The following is a 24,037-nucleotide window of genomic DNA, read 5'->3' on the forward strand; positions in this document are numbered from 1 at the left end:
GGCAGTGATGACACTTTTAAGAAGGGACTACAGGCACCAACGGTCTTTAAAGAAAATGCACTTTGCATACATTATTTTGGACAAAAGCTTCTGCTAAATTAATGTAATTTAAAGACCCTGAAGATGAGAAATTCCTATCACATTTTATTACCTTGCATTATGTGAATACGTGTGCATGGTCGAGAAGATGGACACAACACATCATAGGCTTCTGTACTTGTATGAAAACTAAGGTATGGTAGCATACCCCAAGCCACATAAAGAATGAGTTTTAGTATATGAAATGAAAACTGAAAATAACTGTATTATCTCAACAGAGTGATTTTTCATTCTTTTAGTGGAAACCTATGAACCTGATAGATGCAAGGCTGACATTCTTGGTAATCCTTTGTTGTGTTGTTGTTGCTGAGCAACCACAGAATCAGTTAAAGGTCCAGTGTGTAACATTTAGGATATATTGGCAGAAATGGCATCTAATATTCATAGGTATGTTTTCAGTGTATAATCACCTGGAATCGTTGTGTTTTTATTACCTTAGAATCAGCCATTTTTATCTACATCCGTGGTTTTGCTTTCCATGGAATCCGGCATGCTGAACCGCCATGTTTCTACAGTAGCTCAATCAAACAGGACAAATCAAACACTGGCTCACAAGTGTTGTTCACTTAGTTGTAATCTGCAACTTCACCACTGGTCCTTTAATAGTCAGATCTTAGGTACTCAATCAGAGCTTAGAAAAGACAGCCATATAAAATTTAAATTGGCAGTGGTTATTAACAATACGTGTCACAAAACAAGTAGCAGATTGGAGATAATGTAGCCTGCCATAAAATCCAAAATCAAGAGTATCTTACTTTAAAAAAATCTGTACTGTCATATAACGATTTAAGCTAAAAGTTTCACTCTGGGTGACATCTGACTGTATAACATTTTACTTATTTATAAAGCGCTTTTCAAAACACTATTACATGGTGATTTGCAGCAAAACTACGACAATCAGCAACAGATGGTCTAATAAATAAATAAAAATAACAAACAATTATAATTCCTCCAAAAACAACAACAACAAAAAAAATAAGAGTTTTATGACCTAAAATATGATTATGTCTGCTTGAGGGGTCCAGACAACAAGGGCCCATTACAGATTTTGGATCCACTAAAAGGCTAAAAGAGCCCTGCCAAAAGATCTAAATCGGCAATAAGGCTTGTGGGGAATTAACCGATCGCAGAGCAGGAGCCTGACCAAGCAAACCTTTTGAAAACAAGCAATAAAATCTTAAAACCAATTCTAAAACAGAGGGAAGTGTGTTGCAGCAAAGATGAGTAAATTTTCCTGGAATGTGATAAAACATCTTGTGAAAAGTAGCAGTGCACACAGCTCCCAATCTTAAGCACTGTATTAGTCATAGCTAGAATCAAAACAAACAGAATAATGGCACTCACAGATAGCCTTCTTGTTTAATGCGGGCCATAATAATTCACATATGGATCCTGCATGCAATTATATTGTCTTTGCTGACTGATGTTTGAGCCTCACCTGTTAATATAAATTGCTATTTCTGCTGTTTTGATTACGCTAATGATGGCTTCTAGCTGAAAATGCATTCTTGTTTTGCCCACAATAAACAAGATCGCTATTTATCTGTGAGTGCCAGTATTCTGTTTGTTGATGTGATAAAATTCTGGCAGCAACATTTTGTCTTATCAGTCAGTGGATATTTTACCTGCTACGACCAGACTAAAGTGAGTTACAGTAGTTAATCCTGGAGGAGACAAAAACATGGATGACCTTCTCCAGTTCTGCAGATTAGACAAATGACCTGATCTTGGCGATATGTGTTAATGTTTGATGTGCTTGGACGCTTGCCTCTTTTTCAGCCTTGTGGTAAGTATCATAATGAGAGCAGTGGGGGTATTTTTGTAGCCCCACAGAGTCAGGCTACAAGGAAGGCTCGAATACACACAACCCTCACACATCACTTCACAGACTACTGCTGTGACTTGTCACATACTAACTTGACACTGAATATTCTAAAAATGCTCCTGCCAACATCCATCACACCTGACACAGGTGTAGGGCAGCCTGACAAAATAGATGGTTTTAGAACTTGTTCTCAACAGATTTAGAGGTTGTGAGGAGAAATAATCATTGTTTAGACATTGTCAAGACAAATTATCTAATCTGTAATTTCAGACTTTGTAAATGAGTAAATAATTTTCCTAATTTTCATTTGTGATATAGTTGTATTTTACCATTTTATTGATTAAAAATGTTTTCCCTCCACACCCTTATAATTCCACACATATACATGTCAGCTTTGAAAATCCTCCAAATGATATTAATTAACACTAGTAATAATAGAAGTGAATGCACAAATTGACTTTTTCTTCATTCTATTGTATAAAATAGAAATGCAATTAAGTGACTGAATGAATGAATCCTCCTTTGGCAATGGTTCACTTAGGAACAGATACACTGGCAACTACTGTGCAATATTTTAATACTTTCATTTCGCAAAGTTGATTCAGCCCATTAACGGTCACCGTGGTTTTAATGGAAATACAGCATCTGTCAAATCCCTGCCATCTTACTACAGTGAGTGCATTCAGATAACAAACTTATTCTTTTTAGTCACCCCCAGAATTTAAAATATTTTAAGTTTCAATAACCAGAAAGATGATATGATTTTAATTACTAACAAATAAAGAAGCAGCTGTAATGTTTTGTGGGTAATGAGCTGGGATAAGTATGAGCTTTGTTTGTGAGAAACAGACTCCAGAAACAAGTTTCTGCTTTCTCAAAGCTCCGTTGGGTTTTGTTTTGTTTCCTAAGCCGTGAAAAGAAATAAAGTACTACATCATCTACTTTAATTCAATATATATCCCAGCAGCAATAAGCATGGGTGTCACATCTTAGAGGCACGGTGCAATAGTCACCTCTAGCAGGGTGTCTTATTCCATTATGCTTACACCCAATCCCTCATGATGAGTTTATACCCTGAGGGATCAAAGGGCTGCAGTCCCAGACACATGACCTGGATCTCAGGTCTCACTGAAATGTCAAGAGGTGAAGCTGGGACATGCTGGCTTGTAAGAAACGCAGAGTGTAACTCAGTAAACGCATACTAACAACACATCCTCTGTGGCAAATGAGCCTTACCGCTACTACTGGTGAGGGGGGGCTGACACACACAGTGAAGGGAATGTGGTTAAAGTTCACTGAGTGCACCATGGTGGGACTACAAGAAAATGAATGTTGGATTTCTTAGAGAACAGCCAGTGCCTTTTTCTGTCTCTGATGATTGAGGGTTACTATATTTTCATTGGCTTCTGTTTACTGTACAGCAGGTCTATAAATATTTATAATAGTGTTGATAATTCAATCTATCTGATATCAATACAGTAGTGAAAGGAAACCAGGGTGGCAGGGGATTTGCAGCGTGGTGTTTATCAGTGCTTCTCTCATCCCATAAGAAGGCGTGTAGAAACAGCCCTGTTGTTGTTGAGTGTGACTAAATCCAAGCCTCAGCCCTCTTGCTTTTCCTTTAATCTTACTTTGTACATGATCAAAACTACACACACTCCCAGGGCAGTATGATATACTGCAGAAGCTGCATTAAGATTACATCGCATCAAACAGAATACTAAGGCTACAGCATGATTAATGGCTTCTGTGTACTGGGTGAACAAATATTAGGCAATAGAGCAATAAACAGTGATGGTAGAAATTTCTTTTTTCTCCTTTTTCATTGTCTGGGCATTTCTCCTGAGCAATCCACATACCCTTCAACAATGTTTTCTAGACAACACCTGAACAACCCGACTTGAGCCCCAAACTTCCTCAAGACATGCACCAAGAGAGAACACATTAGTCAGAAAAGTATCAGGGAGGAACTTGTCCGCAGTAGAGAAACCAGGGGGAAATGTGTGCTTGCTGCAGAAACACCAAACAAGACCTTGGGCTTGTTAGGAATGTGTGTGTGTGTGGGGGGTGGGCGGGGATACATAGTAAGTCCTAATTTCAGCTGAGGTCAAACACTAAATGTTTTCCAACAGAATCAGCAAGTGAAATCAGATGAAGAATGGTTGTTTTATAAAGGACAGAAGCAAAAAGTCGATCAGGTGTTTTATAATACAGTAAAATTTTGAGTTAAAAGTGGTGAGCATTTTTACCTTAGACACTCTCTGGGCCACCTCCCGGCCAACAGAGAGCCCTTGGACAAATGTGCGTGCAGCGATGAATGCCCGGGTAACCTGAGCCTTGAGCTTCCTGGGCACGTCTCCAAAGGGCTTGAGCTGGTCGGTGTACTTACTGATACACTCCAGATAGTCCTCAGTGATGACGTACTGGGAGTTGAGCAGCGTGAACATACGCTCCAGCAGCCGCGACCAAAAGTCATTAAGCATTTCCTCCAGGTTAACATTTCCTCCAGTGTAATAGCGCTTCAGCTCGGCAAACAGGTTCTCAAAGACCTCAGAGTTCTGCATGTAAGGCTTGCCGTAAGTCCTCACAAACATTTCATTCAGGGACCTCTCTGTGTTCTCCAGTAGCTCCAGGAAGAATTCTGGTTTAAGAAGAAAGAAAAGTGTTGCTTATCATCTGATTTACTTTCATGTGCAACTGCATTGTTATAGATTATACTGTACATGGCATACATAGATATGGCTTGATAAGATGTACTGGGAACATTGCCTACATTTCAGATTAAAAAAGAAATGCGGCAAAATGACATTAGATGTTTCTGATTGCAAGACAGAATGCTGCTTAAAAAGGAAAGTCTGCTTGATTGCGATGCCGACAGCAAACACGCCAACATCCAAAAAATACCAAAATAGCAAATCAATTAAGGCTTCTGATGTTGATATCATTTTGAAGACTTCACAGCTTTGTTGATTTTTTATCTCCGATAAACCACTATTGACATTGCAATGGGAGCCTTCCTCATATATTTCTGGAAAGCAATAAGTTCTGTGTTTGCAGTATATGAGGTCTGTGTTGTCCATATCTCACCTGTAAACCCAAAATACATTCCTGTACCCTGATAGAAAGTAAATATAGGCTATTGCTGAAGGATTTCCTATATACCGATTTGCACTGGAGTATTCCTCAATATGCAGGAAGCATAAGGCTGTCAGATGAAGTGCAATATATTATCCTTCAAAATGATTATAATTCAACAATACAGTTTGTCTGTGCAGCCATTCCGCAAGCTCCATTTTCGGCACCACTTGTTGTTTGCCTCATGACCTCTATGACTCACTAGAAATTGGGATGAGATGATAATATTTCTGACCATCTGCTATCCATAATGATAGTCCTGGCTTTCAAGGACTGAGATTAAAATTTAAATACACGTCAAAACTCTGCACATTTAACTGCAAAGTGAAATAGTTCAAGCCTAGTCAGAGGAGACTCCGGTCCTGTGAAGGATGGCAGAGATTACAGAAAGTCTTTTATACTCCTCAATTAATGCTTTTATAGGGTAATATGCCCAATCCAAAGCTATAAAGCAACATTAATTGATTTTTTTGGCCACTTGGAGGCAGTGGAAAGAGCTGTAGAGACAGTGTTAACATATTATCACTTCATAAAGTTAAAGGTCCAGTGTGTAACATTTAGACGGATCTAATGGCAGAAATGGAATATAATACTCATATGTATGTTTTCTATGGCTGTCCCCTAATAGTCAGGTAACTGTTAGTTGACGAGAAGAGTCCTAGTCGTCGCGCACGAAAAGAGCGTAAAGCGGGAGCTGTGCTTTGTCATCGGGAGTATTGTTGCAACACAAAACCTTTCTCTCCTATCACAGCTCTGCTACATGTGCTAGCATTAACTGATAAAGGGCTGCTGCCACTTGTATAGGGGTCCTAGCTGACTGTACCCGGACTGGGAGCTAGAAGTAACGGGAAGGTTTGTTTACACCACAGGCTTTGGACTGCCAGGGAGTGAGGCTGGAAGCTTAGCCAAAGTGGGGCAACAAAGCCGGGCTGACACTGGGACCAAACACAGCCTCCGACACCATCGCAGGACTCTACAGGTGGAGGAGCAAGTTAATTTGTAAGTAACTGTTAACACTATCATCCATCGTATTGATAAGTCCACCAGTATTTTATCATAGTGAAGTTGGAAGTTATTTATTCTGTGTTTTGAACAACGAGACGTCTGTGATGTTATACAGTGACAAAATAAATTAACTCTACTACTATGAAGTCTACTTGCTGAAGTCTACTTTTAGTGCAGTGGGTTTATTAGAGTTTTGTCACTGAAACAGCTACCTGATGCTACCAAAGCAATGACCTGAATGACTACAGTTAGGTGATAATTGTCTGTGGGAACACCTTTTACATTAAACATAGTCATTTGATCCAGTGTTAATATAAACACCCTTGTATTTCTCACAATAAGTGTGTTCCGAATTTGCATCTGTAAAGCAATTCACAGTCACATGACATACCCTGATCACATATCCACTAACAGATCCATCTTTCTGAGCAATGCACATTACAGTCCAGAATAGCCCTGAAAAAACTGTAATGGATTTGAAGTGGTCATTAGTGTTCCGCAAGGCAGGTGAGATTACAGATTAGAGCAGCAGAGAAACAAAATGGCATGACTCTCAATTACACAAGACCAAATCACATCTGATTAGTTATATAAAGAGGTGCCACTGTTGCTCACCAACAGATATGTTGCATATGAAGAATATGCCTCATCTGCAAGGTATAGAACACACAGGATGTTATTTCATAAATTGTTAGTACCTGACAGACAAATGTATTTTTATCTGCAACAAGCAGCTATAATAACTCACTTGATGTGAGTTTATGACATTTGTCACAGTAGAAATGCTAGATTTCTAATCCTGCATAAATCTATTCAGTCCAAACCTGCTTCTGATTTATCGCATACTATATGCTTGTTAAAGACTTGCTTTCTCTATTGTTATCACAATTAATTATGTTCATTAGCAAGTCTTATCAGGTACCAGTGAGTGTAAACTGTAATACGTCCTCTGGGGATCTGATAAAATTAGCTTCACTTTCACACTGCTTTCTTAAGAGGACATGACTTTTTCTTTTACATACACTATGAAAGACTTGTTATGCTGGCCACTGTATGTTTATTTTTTAGCATTCTCGAAACTATAGTAAATGAAAGACTAAAGTGAGCAGTTACTTAAATATTAGCTCCAAGCATGATTTGTGCTTCAGCAACTCGTTTTTAATAGTCAGTGGTGCTGAGCGATATGCAAACTGATAAATGAAGGCTTCAAAACTAATTTCATTTTAAAAATGTGCATTTTGGAAAAAAACATCTTATGCAGTCAAGTTCTTTGCCCAGTGCATCAGCTGAAATATTAATTGAATATAACCAATGTAATTAAAGCTAAATTTATAGTTAATGTGGACAGTATGTTGGATGTAATTCTAAGCTCTGTTTTGGAGTGATTACATTGAATAATTACATTATGGATGACCTCAGTATAATTCAGTGATTAAAATATTTAGTTAAAAAAGACAACTTAATCAAATTAGTGACAATTCATGAGAGGGATCACAGTTTATAATAGCAAATGTAGTGAAATGTCAGAGACTAAAAATGATTTGGAAAGCTTTCATAAATCATTAACACATCTTACTAATTAAGAGGTCTGTCCAAATTAAAGGCTGCAAGAGCTGAAAACAGAGGATAATGATGCTGAAATGCTGGACAGGGGTTATTCAAATACTCCAACTTGCAGAGAGTTCATTACATTTCACTGATAAAGCTCAGTTTGGCTCCAATTCCTTACTGTGTGCACATAGCTGCACAGAGGTTACACAGAGCCATTCTCTCTGTGATAAAGAGAAAGCCTGTGTTTCTGTGCTTCCACAGCTGCTTGCTCTCACAGAAACCTACTGACAGATGCTCTCCTAGATGTCAGAGATGTCAGTAGTCTCTATTTTGGCATTCTTGAAACAGAGCATTCCTATTTAAAAAATCTGAGCTGGATGAGGGAAAAAGGCAAGTTCAGTGCTTTTCATTTACCAGCAAACCACAGAGACTATGGAGTCTACTTGATTTGGTCCTAAGCACATAACCAACCTGTGAGGAACCTTGTGGGAAGTTTCCCTGCAGAATTAATTACTGCAAAGTCTCCTGAACTGTGACCAGCCATAACTTAGGAAGATAAAAATGGTTGGTTTTCTGCCACACTTCACTATTCTTAATTTGAGTAATTACAATCTATGATAAAAAAAAACAGTGTGGTCAGGAAACTGTGGCATTAGCTTGCTGGGCCACATTCTCACTGGACCACATTTGACATCTGTGCAGGCAGAAATCTATATATATATTTGTGCACAAACAAAGTAATCAAAAGCATAACTTAGGCAGCAATCAACACCTAAAATGGATATCCATATTGTAGGCTATGGCTTAACACCCTTAAAACTTGAGGAATAGTTCAAACAGCAGCACAGTTACATTTCAGTCTTACATCTTAAGCAACTGATTACAATAGGCTAGATGTTTTTTAAGAGTGCAATTTTAGAATCAGTACCATAAGATAATCTAATTACTGCAAAAACTCAGGAACATAGATTCTTTGTTCACCTTTATCTGTCAAAGGTAAAACCTTTACCAATCTGTACCAAAAGAGATTTTTGTGATAATTTCAGGCAAAAATGTATTTGCAGAGGCTTTTATCAGCTTTTATCAAAGCTGATAAAATCCATGCAACTTTTTATTCATTTTGTGTTGTCATAAAATTGGAAGAATGTGATCCTGGGGTGTAAACCTGGGAGTACCCTATGCCTGAGAGAACAACTTTGGGGGACAGATAGTTGGATTGTTGGATTGTGTTAGTCCTCGGTCTTGTAAAATCTGAATTGGATTATTTTATGAATTCTTCCAATTTGAAAACTTGAAAAGTTGTTACAGAAATATTGTAAATCAAAAAATGCAAGAAACTGGCTGAATTCTCATTAATTCAACTGAATATAAAATTATAAATTCTTTGAGGGACTAACTAAAATACTGCATATAAAAATGATCTACCATTGTAAGTGCTACCTCGGGTAGCTCCTGTGCAATGACACAGCAATAAAGCCAATTAATTTACTATAAGAAGATATTTCTGATTATTTGTCAGATGTTATCTATGTAATATATGTTCCTGTAAGCAACAAATTGTCAAAACTATCAGTAAATTATATGTAAAGCTGCCCTCATTAAACTGCAAACCTCTTTTATTTAGCAGAGCCACTCCAACAGGACTACAGCCAAACAAAGAAGTAGCCCATCTTTTGCTTAGTGATTATGGAAACTGCATAATTAAATAACACACGGCTTGGTATGCAACCTCCCTGAGCTCTCATGCCTGCACATGAAACTAACAATTTTGCCAAAAGGAACACTTCTAAATCCAAATGTCAATCATAAGCTGGGTCATTGATTGGTCTGGGAGAAAGGTCTACAGAGGGCTGGTTTGACGGCTATGCCACTGTAAAAAACATGTCTCCATTGTCTTGTCTTTATTTTTGTGGCCTATTGTGAGTCACACAATGGCAGTTAAAAGCAATAGGACAAAAATAAAGAAGTAAATGATAAGCTGGTGAGGAAGACAAAGATATCCCACAAGAAAGGTCTAATCTAATTTAATTTAATGAGATTCCATCTTTTCAACTTTGTTAGTTAACATATCCCACTTGTTGAAGAAAAATCATTCAAGTCCAGTTCAGGTTTGCTGTGGTGGTGTCAGTTTAATTAAAGCATGCCGGCATCCTGGTGAACTTACATACACAGAGCACGTCTGAGTCGGTAAGCGGACCCAGAGCAAATGAAACAGTACTTTTATACATGGACCAATACAATAGACCAGTATGTTAATGGTAGCCATTGATCAGTCACCAGATGTCAGAGAGAAGTAATACAAAAGGTAGTGATCAGACCAAAATGTGATGGAGACAAAGGGCAGGAAAGGTAGGTGTGGGGGTTTGGTCAAGGTGGAAGCAGACAACAAGTATATACATCTAGAATATGAAGATCAAGGGACCCAAACAGTGGGGGGTTGCCACGGGTCCTTTTGTTAAGTCTGGAGAATGTGAATTTTCTTCCTCACACTCTTTATCAAAAGGATCCCTGTTTTTTTCTTAATGTTAGAGTGCTAATTATATATATATTACAGGTACAATGAGTAGGATTTTCCAAAAAAGACTATTTTTGGCAGATACAAAAATAATCCCTTTGATTGAACACTTATGACCCACTAGAAGTGTGTGGCGATGCATGTATCTGTAGATTTTTTATTTTGCTGTGTCCAGGACGTTTCTGGGTATCAACCTTTGGGCAGCGCGCATAGTATGAGGTCGGTCTGTGTTTCTGTTTGACCGAGGTTGGGGCTTAGCTACACACACCACGTGTGGATGTGTTTATTTGTACTTTAGAACATAACTGCCATGAAATATTCAGAAATTCACATTTGATTTCTCTGATTCACCCTTTTGTCGTCGCTAACACTGCTTCCCTTTCTTCATTCACTCTCTAGCTCGCTCGACCTCTGCTGCTGCTTTCCCTTTCTCTTTCTCATTGAGCTGAGGAGGAGGGGCCAACTTTGAATTGTGTGTTTACAGACAGCAATTCCTACTCATTATTTCTTTAACTGGGATTTATCACCCTCTATCACCCAGCTCTGTGAAATCTTATATATTTCTACATTGCAGAATCTGCATCATAAATCCTACTACAGTCACGTGTTTCCACATAAAAACCCTATCATGTGCAGAGATTCTGTTGCATTTGTACTTGAATCCTACCTACTCTTCCAGTCTCCAACTGGATAGTCCAATAGGACTTCCTAACAGAGGAAGGGTTTTGCTGAGCAAGCATGCCCTTTTCAGCACCACCTAGCTTCACATTCATCTAGTCACACGCATCCACACCTGGTAGCTGGCCAGCATAGTGCACGGGCCTTCTATGGTTGGCAGCTTTTAAGGAATAATTTCAGGTTAAGTGCTTTGCTCAAGGGTGCCTGGACAATGGCTGCTGAAGGCTCATTCCATTTCTGATCAATATAGCACCAATGCAAAACAGAGTTAACTTAAAATACTGGTTGTTTTGAGTTCTTTTGTAATATTAATCTTGGGTTATTTCCCCAAATCAGTGTCAGACAAAACAAGCTCAAGTTTAACCTTTAAACTGTTACAAGTAGTGTCATATTTTAGTTGGCGTGAATTTCCCAACAGTAATAACAAAAAATAACAATAACACTGGTTACAAACAAACCACTGACTTTGGTGGTTTTCTATACATGGGTATTGGGTAACATATTGCATATTTGTCAAATTTGACCCAGTGTGCAATTTTATTTCTGCAACTATACAACTGATGCCATTTTGTGGCAGTTTCTAAATATTGCCTAAATAGACTGCCAGGATATTTTTGACCAGTGACAACAGAGTGCGAGTCAGTAACTCCAACAGATCAATGGCGGAGGGTGGGCCACATTAATATTCTCTTTGGCTACCCAGCACCATGGTCAGAGGAGGACCAACGATTGATTAGCAATTAAGACCCCTGACTTAGTCTTTAATGAGCAAGTAGAAAAGAATTCTCTGCACCAGCCATTTCTCTAATGTCTTTAAGCTGTTGTTTCCTGGGGTCTTAGGGGTATTACAGTAAAAACAATGAGAATATTCAGACATGATTTTATGAAGAAATTGCAGTAACAGTCACTGCATGTTTGGCATACAATTTTCAGATGATGCTGTTTGATCAACACAGCTGTACTGTGTAACACAGGTTGTTGAGGATATTTCTGTATTTCTGCCTGGATGGTCTCAGCGTAGTCGAGACTGTGCCCTCTCACTGTGACACATAGGCTATGGTGTCAGGTATGCGTGGGCTGGCCAGCTACTGTCAGCTACAGTAACACTCATCACAAACTCTGCATAAAGAGAAAAACATATACACATATACTGATACTGTAGGTGTTACTCCATAGCCAGGTGCTAAATAAACGGTTAAGAGAATCTAATTAAAACAACTGCTCTCTATTGTTTGGATCTTTAACAATGGGCAGACTCAGTATAAATGCAGAATCTTATATAATATCCAAATTATGCTTCACATACTTTTTTGTTTACTTGCTGGTTAAATCTCATCTGATATCTCCTGCTCAAAACTAATAACCTCACAACTTTAACCACTTCATTTAATGACACATAAAGATAAGGGTGAAATTCCAATCTAGCGATCAATATCTCAGATTTCCTGAGCGGGTGGTCAGCCGAGACCCTCAGCAGACACGAAGTCTCCAGACAGCAGAGGGCAACAGAGCTGAAACCTGCATATGGTATCTGCTTTGACACTGATGAAATTATGGAGAGTGGCAGCAAACCCCAAGAGGAAGAAGGGTGCCTGGAGTCATGCATCTAAGTGCTGCTGGACAAACCCCATTTCCTCCCTCACTGGAGTCCTCCTTATGACATTCACTATCCTGACAGCAACTGATCAAAATAACACTTATTTATTTATGCACGCTTCCAGGAATCACATGTGAGCTAAAGAAGTGTATCTTCCTGGAAAAAACAGACAGACATCACCCAGGCATTGTGACATTGAGTTTCTGGGCAATGTGCAATCATCTGAGAGTTGCATGCTGTAACTGAATAGTATTTGTTTCATATAATATGTTGAATAGTTTGAAAGGAATGAGCTTAGAAAGAAAAGACATTGACTGGTCAGTATCAAATTGCGCTATTAATCACTCAAACATTATTCAGTTATTGACATTGGATATATTTAGAAAGCCCAATATGAAAATCTATGCTTTGACCTCCTACTGGATAAAGATTAAAAATACTTGTGGATTAACTGAATATGTTGTATACGATGTCTTGTTTTGCCGTTGTTGAGTCTAATGTTGTGTACCATCAGTGCAGTAGTCTCAGCTCTGCACTGACAATACAATTTTGAATTCGCAGGAAATTCAAGACTCATGGCCCCTTTATTTTCCCAGACATATTGTTGTTTGTTTTTCTTATTTAAATTCCAGAAGACACGCAAGCAATCATTTAAAATAAAGAGCAGAAAAATGTCAGCAAGCACGGTAATAACATGCATGATTTGCTAATAATGTTTTTAGTGTTTATGAGCATGTGTTCCTACATTAAAGCAGGATATTTGTTGCTATGCGACTGTATAGGCATACATGCTACAGGTAGTCAAGATAATGTATGTAATCATACTACATGTGATCCATATACTGCAGAATGAATTTGCTTAATTTAATTCAATTTCAAATGTAAACTGTCAACCACAGTGGTACAGTAGTTGTAGATGACAGTACTATACAGTACCAGTCCCACACTGTACTCCCCTAGAGCAGAGTTTGGGAGCGGCTTTTTTTCCGCACCCCCTCTTCCCTCTTGTACCCACCTTTCAGTAATTTCCGCACCGGGGATTATTAAAGTATTTCTGATTTCTGATTCCTGATTCTGATTCTGATATACCCTCTTATTCAGGTCATTGCTTTTTTTATGTTGCTGCTCCTTTGGCTTTTCTAGATCATAGAACTTTGTATTTTGTGGTTTCGTGTAAAGGTCTTTGTAACCACTATTTTGGAGATTGCTATCATAAATAAAGTTTTCTTATACTGACACTGATGAATTACCCATCCTGTCAGTTGCCAAATTTGATGGTTACAGGCAGCTTTGCTATTTATTCATATGGAAATGATTTACTACACATTTATCAGCAACAGGAAGCAAAATCTGATCTTTGGTTTTAAACACAGGGGCTTGTTATACAGTATATACCAAGGGATAAGTACTATTAATAATATAGGACAGCATCTTATGTACCTCATCATTCTTAATGTAGGCCTACATTAGGAAACTATTATAACCTAATATTATTTTATTAAAAAAAGAAACAAAACAATTTGACAAGAGTTACGTTGTGTTCTGCCATTCACTTGGAGAAAGATAATTCAGAGGTTTCTGATTTAGAGCTCATTCTAATAAATTGTTTGACAATGCTAACAGGTGGCTATGCTTGGCAATTTTCACCTCCACCACCCTTCACCATTGTCCACAGTGATAAGCTGCTGCTTCCACGCAGCATAATATTGGGAGCTGGAGGGATTATTATTTCTCATTAAACTGTAACTAGAAGGAGCTGACTCCATAGAGAAGGATACCAAGAGGGAGGAGAGGTAGAGTAAGGCTTGGTTCAGTAATGAGTACATCCCCTCCCATAGCACAAGCTCAGTGGATGTGTGGTGGTCAAGACAGTCATGGGGCTAAGACAAGATCACATACAGCATAAGACCACCAAACTATCTTAATAATGTAAAACTTGGCTCTGTACTGCTGTTCAAGTTGTCAATCCGTTGTGAAAAAGCCATGTTTGTCTAATCCAACAAGACGGTTCCACACTCCAAGGCATATTAATAAGATTTCCACATCTTGTCTCCTCTTTAGGGAGGACAGCTACACAACTACAAACAGTGACCCTTTTCAAATTAACTCATACAGTTTCAATCCTTTGATTTTTCTTTTTGGAGCATTTTGTTATACAGTGACTGACCATTAAAAAAGTTGAAAAAGGAAGACAAAATAGGAAAAGGAATCAGTGTAAATGAAGGCAAAAAAGACTTACCATCAAATCTCTTATGTCTGGAAACAAACGTGCTTCTCAATTCATGACTCATTTCATCAAGAAGATTCTCAAAGTCCTGTTTACTCTGTTGGCCAAATTTGTCCTCCATTTCTTGGGTGCAACATGTGTTTCCCTGAGGACAGACACGAAGATGTTCACCTGCAAAATAGACAGAAAAACTGTTTTGTATCTATACCAAGAGTGACACAAATAGATGTAACATGACTGGGGTATACAAAATTAGAACATTTCAAAAACCGTTGCACCATTTCAAGAAATCCTTTCTTTCCACACCTCAGTCTTATTCTTAAGTCTTCTGATCTTCTGATTCTGAGTTAAATTTGCATTATGGCATCAATATAAAATGAACTCAAACTAAACTGAACTAAAAATCCAGAGATCTCACTCCAGCAGTCTTGATGCTTAAGATTTCTCAAATATTCAATAAAACCTCTATAGCAACAGGTCTCATTTTGGATGCACAATCATTCAAGCTGAAAACAGTATTTAACTTTTATGTTCTCCCATAAGCCTTCTATGTTACAAGAAAAGATTGTTGTTGCACAATCACAGCATCAGGTCTTAATTAGCGGCAGTGCAACTGCGGGTTGCTAAGCCTCAACCCCTCCTTAGTTACTGTTCATGCATGGCACATATGCACTTTAAAATGATAACTGTTGAAGATTTACTACCCAGAATTCTTTGAGTTTGAGTTGGTTGAAAATGCAGTCTCCGGGTGACTTTTTAATGTTTTCTTGTTAGCTATATACATGATATCATGCTAAAAGATTGAAGCTAAAGCTGCATGTCCCAGGCAAGGTAAAAGCATTGTCACCATTTTTAAGTCCTAGTTATATGATAAAGAAGAATGTCTTCAATAGTAACACCAGGGAAAAGGGGTTTTATGTGAATGAAGTAGTGTTTGCATGGTTGACATAAGGAGAAGTGTATATTGGTCCTGTGCATTAAATGTGTATACTAAGGTATATGTACATGTATGTGTGTTAATCGGGCTCTTTCATGACCTATAACCCAAGGTTGCTGATATTCTGATATTCTAGCCCTTGGCCTTGGAAGTAATGTTTTTCTTTTTTTCAAAAAAGTGCTTAATGTAGCAGCACGTTCACATTCACATACCATACCAACATTCAATCACCAAACCCCATTTTCTGTCCTGAGTTTTTTGTTATTTGTTTTTTTACAAAAGTGAGTGTATTCCAGTGTTCGGACAATGTTTACAGAGTGACATCACAAATATGCAAATTAGCAAGTGACCTAATCTAGTGGCATTTAGTGGCATTTAGCATCTTACGGGCAGGCTTTAGCAGCATTCCATAGTTTGGCAACACTGGTTTAGACTTTTTTTAAATTTAGCTTTTGGTTTTGTTTTACCATAGACATAAATTGCATAATTTTGTAGCCTTTCTTTTGAGACATGGCACCACAAAAGAGTTGGTAACGAAGTAGCAGAATAATTTGACTTTTTTGCAACCATGTTGTGATGTAATATATATAACGAATATAATTTCCCTCTGGGATTATTAAAGTATTTCTGATTCTGATTCTGATTCTGATGTCAAAGGCTGCGGTGTCGATGATTAAATATAATACATTGGAATTAGGGAATTGTAGTTTGTTAAATACCCTTTTAAACACTTTAACCCTTTTAAACAAAACCATAGAGTAGAGTATAGTGCATAAACCACATGTCAGTGAATTATAGTTACTCCTATTCTACCTAACCCTTGGTTTCGCACAATCTAAACTATCACAAACTAACTGAGATTTGAAATGTCACCGAGATGAAACTCTTGTTTCTTGACCATTTATCCCACCTCAAATGAGATATGCAATTGGAAATAAACAGAGTAAAACAACAGCTTGTGCCAGGTAGGATCATTCTTATGATTTTACAGAAGAAGAACAATGGTTCTTTCTTCTCATTTGGTCTGACAGTAAGAACTCTTTTAAAATATTCTCTTGCACATTACATAATTGATGACATTGGGGAAACACTGAAGAGAATCAAAAGTTAATGATCTACATCATTCCATTTTCCCAAGCAGCTATTTTCAAAGAGCCATAGATAAAGCAGACTTGGTCTGTAACAGCATTAATTTCTTAATTTCACAGTCTAAAATCTACGGAAGTTAACTGATGACAAAAAATTTGAGAAAGCAAAAAACAAATTTGATCGCTACTCAGTCTGCAAGTCAACTCTTATGAGTGCACAGGCACAGATTTGAGCACAGTTACATTTGTGCATGAGGAAGGACAGAACCGTGAGCATATTTTAGCATGCAAAAGGAATTGTATAAATCAGAGCAAGCAGTAAACCTTTTTCACAGCAGCTACTCTGACATGAAATAGTAGAGTAAACACAGATGTTATCAATACCCTACACTTAATGGAACAGAGCATGAATTAGTATCATTTGTAACACCTGTGTTTATCCTTATATTTCAAATTAAAATGCCCACTGTCAAAAAGGTCTACAGGGATTTCCACACCTGTAATAATTAAAGCTGCTCGCACACACTTAATAGCAGTCTGAATCCCCTGAGCGCAAACTCAAACTGAGAGCAGAGTGTCACCTGTTCAATTTGACCTAGAAGTGAAGGGTCATCCTGTTAGACCCTTCCTTCAGAACAAATACTGGGACAGCTGCATTTTTGACCCCCAGATGGAGACAGAGATAAATATTTAGTGTCTGTATTATCGTAAACATCTAAATGTGTTGGCACTAAATGACAAAAATAACATTCAATCTTTTAGAAAAGGATCTAGTTTTTAAGCCATTACAGCAGGGTCATTTTGAGAGTCAAATGAATTCAAAAGCAATCATAGTTAGTAGTAATTCCATCATACTGGGCGTGTTAGCTTTGTGTTCTTCTGTTTTGCGTTATTCTTCTGTACTTCTATTTCTAGTGTAATTTTCTGAACCAGATTTTCTGAATAATTTAAGCTGAAACTTAGAACAATTATGAGAAAAATATTTATCAATGAGGCTCATTGTCACTTCTGAGTGGAAAGCTGCCCTCAGAAATATAACAAGCTTGATATTGGGGCGTTGGGTTTACTGTGATCTGATCCGACTGTGGGATTAAAAAGAAACCAATGGTTCAAACAAATACTACTAATACTAATAATAAAATCCTAATGGGCTGTGGCTACATTCAGAATCAAATCTGACATACCAGTATGCATTAACTAGCCTACAGAATTTGACTTCAATATACAATGCATATTAACATGCCCACACTAACTGAAACTGTAGGTTAAACAGTAAGGCATCTAAGCATAAGATATGTACATCATATGCTATGCTAAATTGTCATATTGTCAATCACTCTTTAGAGAGGAATAATATATTTAAAAGCTGAATCTGTACCTGTGCACACTCAATGGTAGGCTTGGGACTGAGCAGCACTCAGAATTTGTTTTGTGCTCTATTAAATGTCGTCAACACACTAAAAACCAAATATAACCGAGGGAGGCTGAGCACAAGGAATTAAATGGAAATACAAACATGTGATTAAATGTTTAAAACAAGCTATTGATAAAGAATTTCACTGAAGACAGCAATTGGAATTCAAATCAGCTCAAGGCAAATGTGCCACCTGTTACTTGTGGCACATTTCAACAAGACCTAAGGTTCCCTTTACAACTGACATTAGCATATCTTCTGTTTCTGGATTATGACTTACATGGATGACATTTCTGATTTTTCAGTTGTGATCCCTGCACACACATTTTAATCTTATTTATCTTACCCACACAAAGCACAATAAAACCAGATTTCAGTTTCCCCTCAAAAATGCAGATCTAATGTCTATACTGATCATGATCTTCCAACAAAGCAAGCAGCTGTAAGCAGATAGCAACTCACTGCATGCAGCAACAGATTACACAGCAGCAGAACAAGAAATGGATTTCACTTAGTAAGCTCCATACTGAGTGAGTAACAATATATCAGCACAAGATCGTTTTGTACACTGGCATCTGCAAATGGCAACACAAGGTAACATTATGGAAACAACCAGATGACCAGGATGTAATATGTTTTAAGCAAATTGCACCCAGCATGGTCATGTTCACATTAGTCTACTAAAAAGAGGAAGAGATGAAAACATTTAAACACATCACCAGCTTTATGTGGACCAAGCATGTCAGAGTAGAACTTTAGTCTAAATTTAATTAAATTCCTACATTAAATTGCAAATCTCAGTGACTCTTTAATTATTCTGATAACATAATACAGACCAATATGGCTGTATATAAATGCTGCAACCTTGTGTGCTGCTTCAACAATTGATGCTGATTTTGTTCACTCTAAACTGACAGAAATTGCCTGAGAAAAAAAAAGATGAAAATGACTATGGTGTGAAAGGTACTTTAGAACAATGTGTATGTTTAATAAGGCCAACATCCATTATTAAATTTCTGGGCTACGACTCAGTTCACAGCCATGGAGATTCAGCACTCACTCTTTTGATGACTCTAGAAAATGAACAAGCATGCCGGGTCTTAAAGGTGATGAATAAACACGTACATAATGGTGACTACAGTGTGTGACAAAGTAATATTAACTGAAGGTCTTTTCAGCAAATGGAAGTACTTCAGGTCCCATTATATGCCCAAAGTGTGTAACGTCAGTTGTGTGATAAGAAGCTGTTGTGAGCCATGTCCGGATGATGAAGACTCTGGGATGTGGTGGAAAGCTCTAAAAAGAAGACCTTTAGTATGAGATTATTTTGTCACACATACTGATACCAAGGTTAAGAATTAACTTCCAGTCATAACATATTCTTAACATTTGTTTAGCAGGACATTCTCTCAATAGTAATAGTAGTCTCTCATTAAAACAGGACATGATTTTTGGTTGGTTTAAGGTTATTAGGCTTAATATTGGTTGACAAAACATAATAGAAACTGTGTAATGCTGATGATTTTATTCAAATTATATTCAGTACCAATAAGTACAGGCATTTTTACATGTGGTGGGTTTCTGTGCATGGGTTTGTTGTGCTTTAGTTGCTGGCTACCGCATCACTGAACTGAACATAATTTTCAATTCTCAACATAACACATTAATTTTCCACACATAAGATTAACTGTACAAAACATGGTTTGTAGCAAGGGAGCATCTTTGTGTGTGTTGGTACACCAGGCATAGAATGAAACAACGGGTGGTAGACGATTCTAATAATGCTTGTCTTATATACTGTCGGAAATTTGACTTTTAAAATTTTATCATTTTCACCATGGGTGTTTGCTTTCCATCAAAAATAATTGAAATGAAATTAAAAGGTTTTCATCATCTTCACTATGGGAGTTTGTTTATATTTAATTTTACAATAGGCAGTGATAGTTGCTACGTAATGGCACAACCAATCAATCAAATAAACATCCCACACAATACAAACCCACACATTGTATTTAATGTTTAAATACAACTTCAAATATTTATTAGGTTACATATTACATTTCCCCAGATAACTGCATTCTTATGGTTCTGATAAACAAGAGCATGATGTGTGAAAGCGGCCAATAAAGATCACAATTCCAGCATCATAGCCTCACTCTCTCTACACACTTCCTCCACTGAGCTGTTCTGCACTGTAAAGCAGGTAAAATTAGTGTTTTAAATTAACACCTATTTAAAAATGTATTGAAAAAAAGGATTGGGCTTCTGACAAGTCCCTCTGGCTCCATATTTTGAGTGCTTCCTTCAGATCAGATATGTCAGGAGTAGAAAAAAAATCTTGACACAACAAAACTACTATGTGCTCCAGCAGTCTCAACAGAGCAAAACATAACTTAAAAATAAGCCTGTCGTACATCAACATAAGGGAAGGCGCTTTCAAGGGACTTCACCACTCAGCAAAGTGCCACGACCTTCCTCGCCAAGGTTAAAACAGCACTGTGGCCTCACAGATAATCTATCTGCTGGAACACAGACCACACATTAGCAAGAGACAGGATGGAGTGTGGACAATACTGTTCTTTTACAGCAAAGAGAAACTATGCATCTTCAAGTTTATTGTAGTGTCATATAAAGATTTCCCAGCAAATTAACTTATTTTAATGATATTGGGGAGATTTTACATTATTTATTCCGACTTAAAAACACCAAAACTAACAATGGATTGATCCCACTAACAATTTTGCCTGTAGCAAAAGCCAGATATAGCATAGTCCTTCCTGCCTTAGACCTCCATTGTTGTCCAAAAACTATTACAAACACATTAGTGAGCCACGCTGTTGCATTGGTGGTATGTTCCTTCTTTATGATAAACACAGGCATTACTTTGTGTCAATCCCATAACTCAATTCATGAAGCTTGAAATTAACCAATGAACTATTTTTGAGTCTTTTATCAAAATATTCTCTATCGCCTACCAGCTGCAACTTCATGTAGGCGAAAAGTGTGCTGTTAACGTCAGTTTGTAGGCTATTTTATATATAAAATATATTTAATATATTAAATGCACAATTAACCCAAATAGTGATTGCAGTAACTGCAGGAAGTTTGTGTAAAATGGTCGATTTGGATTTAGCAACCTCCCAGGGTGGGAATCAATGGGCTAGATAGCTTAATATATAGCTGGACTTACCTGCAAAGGTTACTTTGGTCCATTTAATTGCTATTGTGTTCTTTACTCTAGAGCTGCTTACAACACACTGTCTGCCCATGACTTGTAAGCGACAGTGCAAGTTTGTGTCCTGCTGGCGTTTGGACCAGAGCTAAAACTGCTGTCCATCAAACAGACATCGACACACACCTCCAGCCTGCTGAGACAGAAAGGAGTATTTCTGATATTCCCTAAATACTTTTTTTCTTCTATTAACAATGCATTTAAAACAACCGAAAGGATGACTAAATGTGATTTCAGTCGACTTAAGCACCCTTATGCTTACAGAGTTTGCCTCTCTGTCAGTACGAAGAAATAAGTGCTTGTCGGATGGTCGAATGGTTTCAGAAACCAGAGGGATATGCATCAGTCATTTTTTACTGCTCATATTCTGGTGGCATTGTGTTGATCCTACAGTGCTGTCTGTCTGAAACCCCTTAAAGGCCTCCTAGTTTTCCTCCCTGATCTTTCAAAAATGTTAAATGTTTTGTTTTGATATACAAAATACATTTGACATATCTGTGCCCCATTTTCCCATAGGCTTACAGTGCAATAGTGTGTGAAAAAAAATGTAAAAAGAACAACAACAACAACATATCTGGTGCAGAGAAGCTTTTTTGTGAACCTTGTTGTGTGTTCTGGACATCTAAAAGTGGATATCAACTTGTATTTAGCTTGTTCTTTGGAGTTAACTGAGTAAATCATTATCTTGAAGTCGAACCAGCAGGCATTTCTGAGAAACTCACACAGCTGTGTGTATTTCACAGCTGTGTGAGTTTCTCTGTGTGTTTCTCTGTAAAAGTGACAATAAAAAAAAAAGTTAGAAGTGGTGGATGTGTGGCTGTAAACTGTTCTAGTAATCTTAGCGTAAGGGATGGGACTGCTGCTTTTATTCATAGTGCATTCAAATTGTTGACAGTGATGATGGTAGCTAGTATTTTGATGCTGGTTTTAAAGAGTAAAATCAATGTTAGATCTGTGGTTTGCGCTCTACTTGGATGAAGTGATGTTGATGTTGCTTCCGTTTGACAGGCTGCAGCGTGGATTATTGCTTTGCATGGCCTCTAGTTTCTCTGTGGTAGTAAAGTTCAGTTACACCAGATTGGGTGTAGTGATCCTCATGTAGGTGTTTTATGAATATTCTTGGCAACTCTGTTTAGCTTTGGGTGCTGCAGTAGTACCTGTGAATGGTAGGAAAATTTTAACCTAACCCCGTTATATGAAGAGACTGTGGACAGGACTTACAGACTTACAGTTACTATATGATTATACAGTATCATATGAGAAAATATCATAAACTTTGACACTTCAACTCCTCTCAACTAATACAATCTGATGGACACAAACTCCTTTTAGTAAACTGCAACTTAATTTGCACCAAAAACTGCTGCTTTAATTGCTTACATTCAACCGTCGACTCTTTACTATTGTTATTATACTTTCACTCACATGTCAGTGGCTGTCAGTGCTTACACTTTAATTGAAACTTCTGAAATCTTCTCATTTCAGTGATAATACTTTTTTAACCCATCCATTATTCTTTATTTCAAAGTATACACATACCAGACCTATTCCTCCTTAACACTCCTATAGGTGCTTATTCACTCACAGCTTTTCCAGCTATACATTTCATTGCCCGGATTCTCCAGCAGTTGATCTCCCAGCAAAAACACCACATTTTTCTTCTGAAAATGTATTTGTTTTGGTCCAAAGTTTCTTGAGTGACTGAGTTAAGGATATAATTTGCTTCTGACTGCATTCATACTAGTATCTCTCCCAAAGAATCAAAGTGTGTGATGGAACAGAAACACCTGCAGCAAAATCCACTTCTCTGCCATATGTTTGTTCATGACGATCAACAATGTACATGTATACGTTACTGGTCTATAGCTTTAGGAAAAAGGATTTTAAAAAGTCTGTGCTGTGCTGTGAGAGCTGGTGGTGCACTAAAGTCTGCCGCCAGATATTATTGGCTGAATACAGTGCCATTGTTAGCATTTTTATGGAACTCAGCAAGTTTCTCCAAATAAACTGGAAATTGGCACTGATACAGTGCTGTATTTTCTATCATTTAAGTATACTGTACAACTACAACACATAATCACATAATCTACTGTTACAGCTGTAGCTTTGGGTGGAGGTGAAACATTAAACAGCTTGTTGGTCAAAGTAATGCTTCTTTGCTCTTTCCAGTCTCTCACATGCAGAGACACATCATGAAATGCAGGGCTTGTTATTTTTTGTAATGTCACAGTACTTTGGATAAAACTTTCGATTATTTAAGTTTTTCTATCACTCATCACACAGCTTTAGTTTAGCTAGTTTCTTTACTCAATGTATCTGCACTGAGCCAAGTCTTGCAGTTGGGTTTTTTGTTTGTTTTTTTGCTGGCATGGTACCGAGGATTATTTTCACCTGAGGCTGTCTGTGATCCTAAGCAAGACATACTTTAGCAGCTGAGGGGAAATTATTTCTCACTAATAGCTTTGTATCAAAGGTTGCCTTTGGCGAGTCATTCAGAATTAAGAGGACTGTAAGGGTGAAACAAGGAGACTTGTCCCTGCCTAACTTCACTGTACTAACCAATTCCCTGTCTTTTATTTGTACAGGGCGAACAGGACAAAGCATAACTTCAGTTTACATTAAGCCATGGCACCAGATCATATTCAGCATGCATACAGAGCAGTAGATCCTACGCATATTAACATATTAATAACAAAACAGGCAGCAGATTCAACACATGCTAATTTTATGTCAC

At 37.6% G+C, this 24,037-nt stretch overlaps 1 protein-coding gene across 1 annotated transcript in view; it reads right to left on the minus strand.

The window, feature by feature from the left end:
• Positions 1 to 24,037, minus strand: part of gpc6b (glypican 6b) — an 83,973-nt gene that overhangs the window by 49,045 nt on the left and 10,891 nt on the right. The window contains exons 2-3 of the mRNA XM_035676042.1: positions 14,645 to 14,803; positions 4,174 to 4,565 (exon numbers count right to left, since the gene is read on the minus strand). Of these exons, the coding sequence (XP_035531935.1) occupies positions 4,174 to 4,565; positions 14,645 to 14,803 (551 nt within the window). The remainder of the gene's footprint in view (positions 1 to 4,173; positions 4,566 to 14,644; positions 14,804 to 24,037) is intronic.

This window comes from Morone saxatilis, unplaced genomic scaffold (assembly GCF_004916995.1).
Source record: "Morone saxatilis isolate NCDOM2014 unplaced genomic scaffold, NCSU_SB_2.0 Contig5, whole genome shotgun sequence".
Taxonomy (NCBI): domain Eukaryota; kingdom Metazoa; phylum Chordata; class Actinopteri; family Moronidae; genus Morone; species Morone saxatilis.